Here is a 6,000-nt window from a genome sequence, read left to right as displayed (position 1 = left end):
TCCCACCGCCGCTGCCGGAAAAAAGTTTCCCCAAAAGTTCGGGAAAGTTTGTGCGGCCGGGGGGAGGGGACCGGAGCCGGGTTGCGTGAACCGGGAGCGGGCGATGCCCTGTCGCCTGGTCCCGGACACCGGCGGAAATTGCTGAGCCACTCCTGGGAGCTGGGAATGCCGGAGGGTGGCAGGAGCCCGGTGTCGGTGAGGGAGGGAGAGATAGATAAGAGAGAAAAAGGGAGGGGGGTAGAGTGGTGGGGAGGAGAGAGGGAATGGAGGGTGGGGGAGGAGAGGAAGGTGGGAAGGGGTGGGTGGGGGAGGAGAGGAAGGTGGGAAAGGGGTTGTTGGAGGAGAGGAAGGTGGAAAGGGGTAGGTGGGGAGGGGGTGGCTGGGGGAGGATGAGTAGGAGGGAGTGGGTGAGGGAGGTAGGAAGGGGAGTGAGTGGGTAGGAGGGGAGAAAGGGGTGGGTGGGAGAGGAGGGTTGGGAGAGGGGGAGGAGGAGAGGGTGGGGGGTGAGGGTTGGCAGTGATTGGGTAGGGTGGTGCATGATGACAGGTGAGTGGGGGAGAGGTGGAAGAGAGGGTAAGGGACGGGGAGTGAGGTGGAGTGTGAGGGAAGAGGGGGTAGTTGAAGGGTGAAGGAGGGATGGTGGGGATGAAGGGGAGGGAAGTGGGAGATTGAGGTGTGGTATTTGATTGGGATTTTGGATTTTGTTGACCTTTATTCCCTGACTGCACCCCCCCCCCCGCCAGGTTCAAGTGTGATTGGTTGCTGAGCAAGGTCACCATGGCAGGGGCCTCGGTGAAGGTGGCTGTTCGTGTCCGTCCCTTCAGCCCCCGGGAGCTGCGTTTGAATGCCACCTGTATCATCCACATGTCTGGCAACTGCACCAGTGAGCATCACGCTTGGTGTGGAGGTTGTGGTTCAGGGAAAGGGGTCGTTGGGAGTGTGTTTGGGTTGGTGGGGGCTGGGGGGGGGTTGGAGCTGTAGCTTTGCTGTCGTCCCTTGGGTCTCTTCCTGTGTCGTCTGATCCCCACTGTAAATCCTGTGGGTGGGGGAGTTATCTGCAAAGGGGGAGGGTTCTGTGGATGGTGTGTCGTCTGATCCCCACTGTAAATCCTGTGGGTGGGGGAGTTATCTGCAAAGGGGGAGGTTTCTGTGGATGGTGTGTCGTCTGATCCCCACTGTAAATCCTGTGGGTGGGGGAGTTATCTGCAAAGGGGGAGGGTTCTGTGGATGGTGTGGGGTATTGGAATGTACTTATGGTGACACTTTCTTTCTCCTCCCCTCCCCTCCCCTCCCTTCCCCACCCCTCCCCTCCCCTCCCCTCCCCTTCCCTTCCCCTCCCTCCCCTTCCCCTCCCTCCCCTTCCCCTCCCTCCCCCTCCCCTCCCTCCCCCTCCCCTCCCCTCCCCCTCCTCCCCTCCCCTCCCCCTCCTCCCCTCCCCCTCCTCCCCTCCCCCTCCTCCCCTCCCCCTCCTCCCCTCCCCTCCCCCTTCCCCTCCCCTCCCCTCCCCCTCCTCCCCTACCCCTCCTCCCCTCCCCCCCCCGACAGGTATCACAAATCCCAAACAGACAAAAGATGCCGCCAAGTCTTTCACCTTCGACCACTCGTACTGGTCACACGGCTCGGTGAGAGCAGGAGGGAGGGGGTTGCTGGGGAGGTGGGCAGGGAGACACAGCCCACAAAGTGAAGGGTGAGGCACTCATCAGTGGGTGCTGGTAGTAGGAACCCGTGGATGGAGGGCAGTAGGGATTTGGGCTGTGTCCACACCGACCGTTCTCCGTGTACTGGGATGGTGGGGGAGTGGAGAAAAGGGTCAGAGTGGGAGGGAGTGAGGGTAAGGAGGGGGTAAGCATGGGGATTATGGGAGAGGGAGGGGGTTCAGAGGCTGGGAGTGAGGGGGGAGTCTGGCACTGGGTACATACCCCCCCGGTCTCATCCCACCCCACCCTTGTCTCCAGCCTGAGGACCCGGGGTTCGTGTCCCAACGGCATTTGTACCTGGACCTGGGGGAGGAGATGTTGCTTCACGCTTTCCAGGGCTACAACGTCTGTGTGCTGGCATATGGACAGACCGGCGCAGGCAAGTCCTACACCATGGTGGGGCGGCCGGTCTCCGAGCCAGGACTCATCCCACAGGTCAGTACCCCTCCTCTCTGAACCCTCCTGAGCCCCCTCCCCTCCCCTCCCCTTTCCCCTCCAACCAACTGCCTCACCTCTTTGCCCTGTCGTGTTGTAAGTCTGTTTACTGATGTTATGTCTGCCGAGGTACAATGGAAAGCTGCACTGAGGTAGAACAACGTAAAACAATTCGGAATGCAGAATGAAGTGTAACGGCTGCAGAGAAATGCCGTGCAGCTAGACGGTAGGGTACAAGGTTGATAATGAGATCAAGGAGACCCTTCAAGAGTCTGATAACAGCTTCAAAGTACATTTATTATGGAAGTATGTATGCAATGTACAACCCTGAGATTTGCCTTCCCACAGACAGCCACCGAACCCATTCAAAGAAAAACATCAACTTCCCCACCTCACATGCAAAACAAAAACAAATTACACAAATGGCAACAAAACTATCGAGCAAAAGACACAGGATGTAAAACATCTTGCGAGTCCAGGCACGGTCAGTTGGGTTCAGTGTTTGATATCTGCTGTCCTCGAGCCTGGTAGGAGGTGATTTCAGGTTTTTGTATCAACCCGTCCGATGGGAGAAGGGAGAACGTCCGGCGTGGTTGGGGTCTTTGATAGATTGCTTAGCGGCCAGTGCCCATGGAGGGAAGGTTGGTTTCTGTGCTGTGTCCACAACTCTCGGTGCACGTTCTCATGGTCACAGGCAGAACAGTCGCCATACCAAGCCCTGATCAATCCAGCTGGGATGCTTTCTGTGGTGGATAGATAAGTATGCAGGAGGTCTGAATATCGGTGGGGTTGTGACAGTGTCAAAGGGTATAACAGGTCCAGAGGGGGAGGAATGGCCGATAGAGTCTAACCTCGCCAATTGGGGGCTATGAGACTGCTTTGGGAGTGAGTGAAGGGCAATGCACTGTTCATGCTTGGATGTTGTACAAGGTGGGGGGTGTTTCCAGGCCGGGGGTCCCTAACTGACACTCCCCTCTGTCTCCCCACAGCTCTGTGAGGACCTGTTCTCCAGGATCGAGAGTAGCCGCAGTGATGAGCTGTCACACTCAGTGGAGGTAACGGTGCTATCGGGGTGAGCAGAGGGTCATGGGAAGAGTCAGAGGGTAATGGGTCAGGGTTCAAGACTGTTTCTGCTGATGAGAGGAGTTGGAGGGTGAGGGAAGGAATCAGAGGATGAGGGGAGGGATTGTAAGGTGAAAGGTCAGGGTGACGGGTCAGGGGTGGAATGTTCAGTGTGAGGGGAGGGGTTAGAGACTCAGAGATCAGGGTCAGAGTTCCATAGAAAGCAGGGAGACTGGGCTGAGGGGTGACATTGTAGAGGAGTGGGGCAAGGGTCAGAAGTGACCCTGTGATCACTAACCTTTGCCCTTTGCCATGCAGGTCAGTTACATGGAGATCTACTGTGAGCGTGTACGTGACCTCCTAAACCCCAGGAGCGGAGGGAACCTACGAGTGAGGGAGCACCCCTTGCTCGGCCCCTACGTGGAGGGTCTATCTCGGCTGGCGGCCACCAGCTCCCACCACATCGCTGAGCTCATGGACTGCGGCAACCGGGCCCGGTGTGCAGGGTGGGCGGGGGGGTGGTGGCCAGAGGGTAGGGGTTGGGGTCAGGGGTCAGTGGGTGTGGTTCAGGACTGTGTCAGTGGGTGAGGGCAGGGATCAGTCAGGATCAGGAGGTGGGCTTGGGGTCAGTGGGTGGGATTCAATGGTCAGTAGAAATCTGAAGGTGGGCCTTGGGGTCAATAGGTGGGGTTCAGGGATCAGTGGGGATCTGAGGGTGAGCTTTGGGGTCAATGAGTGGGGTTTAGGTCAGCGGTCATCACTGGGGTTCATGGGGTATGGCAGGGGAAATGGTGCATGGTATGAAACCATATCACATTGAAGCACACCCTTTGGCCCATCTAATCCATGCTGAGGACAGGAGGTCATGTGCTGAGGGTCGGAGGGTGGGTGGAACAGTGCCTTCAGGGATTGGGTTCAGGGCAGAGGTCTGAGGTGGGGTCAGGGGTGGTTGGAGTTCAGTGGTGGGAACTGGAGTTGGCAGGAGTGGGGGCAGTTAGGAGCAGTGATCTGAGTCAAAGTCAGGGTCAGGGCAGAGGTTGGGGTGAGGGACAACTCTGTTGACCCTGATCTCCTCCACAGGACGGTCGCTGCCACCAACATGAATGAAGCCAGCAGCCGCTCTCACGCAGTCTTCACCATCATCTTCACCCAGAAACGGCACGACTCCGTGACTGAGCTCTCCACTGAGAGGGTAAGGGGGGCAGGGGTTGTGGTGGGGATGGATGGCGGGGGCTTTGGGGGTGGTGTGGCGAGGGGAGGGTGGGGTTCAGGGAATGGGACAGATGGCTACAATGAGCCCACCCCACTGCTGAGATGGGGTGAGATGTGTGGGGCTCATGGGGGGGGGGTGTATGGGATAGCTACTCCTTCCCCCACTGACTGCTGTCTCCCTTTCCCAGGTCAGCAAGATCAGCTTGGTGGATTTGGCAGGAAGTGAAAGGGCAGATGCCGCTGGGACAAAGGGCATGAGGTTAAAGGTAAGATGTGTTTGTAGCTGATCACTCCCTTCCCAAGTGAGGCTTAACCCCCCTTCCCACCACCTCAGTCAAGACCTCCATCAGCTCCAGTCTCCCAGACAATCTCACCCCACTGCAGTTGGCCTCCGGCTAAATCAGATCCACACGGGACCTTGCAGCCATGCACTCATCTCTAGAACATATGGATCAAAAAGATCTATATCAGACCTATCAATCGACTATAGCTCTGCCTTCAATACCAAACAAATTAGACTTCAAATTCCTTGTCCTACAACTCAGCACCTCCGTCTGGATCCCGAACTTCCTGGCAGGTAAATGTAGGTTTATTGTCACTGACATGTATTGTGAAATTTGTTTTTTTGCTGCAGCGGTACATAAAACACATGTATATGTATGGGGAGGGGCAGGGGCTGGTCGTGTCCATTCCAGAGCAGCTCTCTCACCTTTGGTCCCACCAGACACTCAGCCCTCACCTGGGGCTCCAAGTAGCCGTTTGCCTGTGACAGCGGCCACACCCTGATGCACTGCTTCGACAGGCGGGCTAAACCAGGTGAGGGCAGCCAGCAGCCTCGCACCCAGTGAGGTGGGACACGCCTGTCCCACCATGAAGAGTCAGGTCCGGCGGACTGAGCAGATGAGATCTACAGTGAGGTCTAACGGCCAGGGAGGCCGTTCTTCAATGCTGCATGGAGAGCAAAGGGCATGACAAGGCACAGAAGGTGCCATTGTCATCCACTGCAACCAGGGGAGACCCCTGTATGTGACGCTTGTTCGCACGACTGGACTCGGACGTCTGAGTATTCCACTGTAAAAAACTCTCCCACACAGGCTTCCTGTCAATGTCGAACATGACTGACAACCACCATGTACCTGCATGCATGTGTGAGTATTTATTTATAAGATGAAACTAGTAGTGCAAAAAGAGAGCAAAACAAAGAAAAAATAGAGAGGCAGTGTACATGGGTTCATTGTCCATTCAGAAATCTGATGGCGGAGGGGAAGAAGCTGTTCCTGAAACGTTGAGTGTACCTCCTCCCGCTTGGGAGTAATGAGAAGAGGGCAGCATCACCTCTGCAGTTAACCTCAATATTGGCACCTTTCAAGGCTGCGCTGTCAGCCCCTTGGTCTACCCCTTGTGCACTCGTGGCTGTGTGGCCAGATTCTGCTAATTCCAGCTGGATGTTTGCAGATGATACCACTGTACTGGGCCACGCCTCAAAGAACAGTGGGTCAGAGTACAGAAGGGAGACTGAGAGCTTGGTGATATGGTGTTCTGACAACAACCTTTCCCTCAAGCTCAGCTAAACAGCTGGCCATTGGCTTCAGGA

At 56.6% G+C, this 6,000-nt stretch overlaps 1 protein-coding gene across 2 annotated transcripts in view; it reads left to right on the top strand.

The window, feature by feature from the left end:
- Window positions 1–6,000, top strand: part of LOC134341128 (kinesin-like protein KIF1C) — a 42,617-nt gene that overhangs the window by 149 nt on the left and 36,468 nt on the right. For both annotated transcript variants that reach the window (XM_063038902.1, XM_063038901.1), the window contains exons 1-8: window positions 1–195; window positions 744–883; window positions 1,546–1,622; window positions 1,956–2,132; window positions 3,122–3,187; window positions 3,513–3,691; window positions 4,275–4,386; window positions 4,595–4,672. The exon at window positions 1–195 is cut by the window's left edge and continues 149 nt beyond it. In XM_063038902.1, the coding sequence (XP_062894972.1) occupies window positions 778–883; window positions 1,546–1,622; window positions 1,956–2,132; window positions 3,122–3,187; window positions 3,513–3,691; window positions 4,275–4,386; window positions 4,595–4,672 (795 nt within the window). In that variant the 5' untranslated portion in view covers window positions 1–195; window positions 744–777. The remainder of the gene's footprint in view (window positions 196–743; window positions 884–1,545; window positions 1,623–1,955; window positions 2,133–3,121; window positions 3,188–3,512; window positions 3,692–4,274; window positions 4,387–4,594; window positions 4,673–6,000) is intronic.

Source organism: Mobula hypostoma (assembly GCF_963921235.1).
Source record: "Mobula hypostoma chromosome 5 unlocalized genomic scaffold, sMobHyp1.1 SUPER_5_unloc_4, whole genome shotgun sequence".
NCBI lineage: Eukaryota > Metazoa > Chordata > Chondrichthyes > Myliobatiformes > Myliobatidae > Mobula > Mobula hypostoma.
The sequence above is the reverse complement of the archived record's forward strand: the minus strand, read 5'-3'. Positions and strand labels throughout refer to the sequence as shown.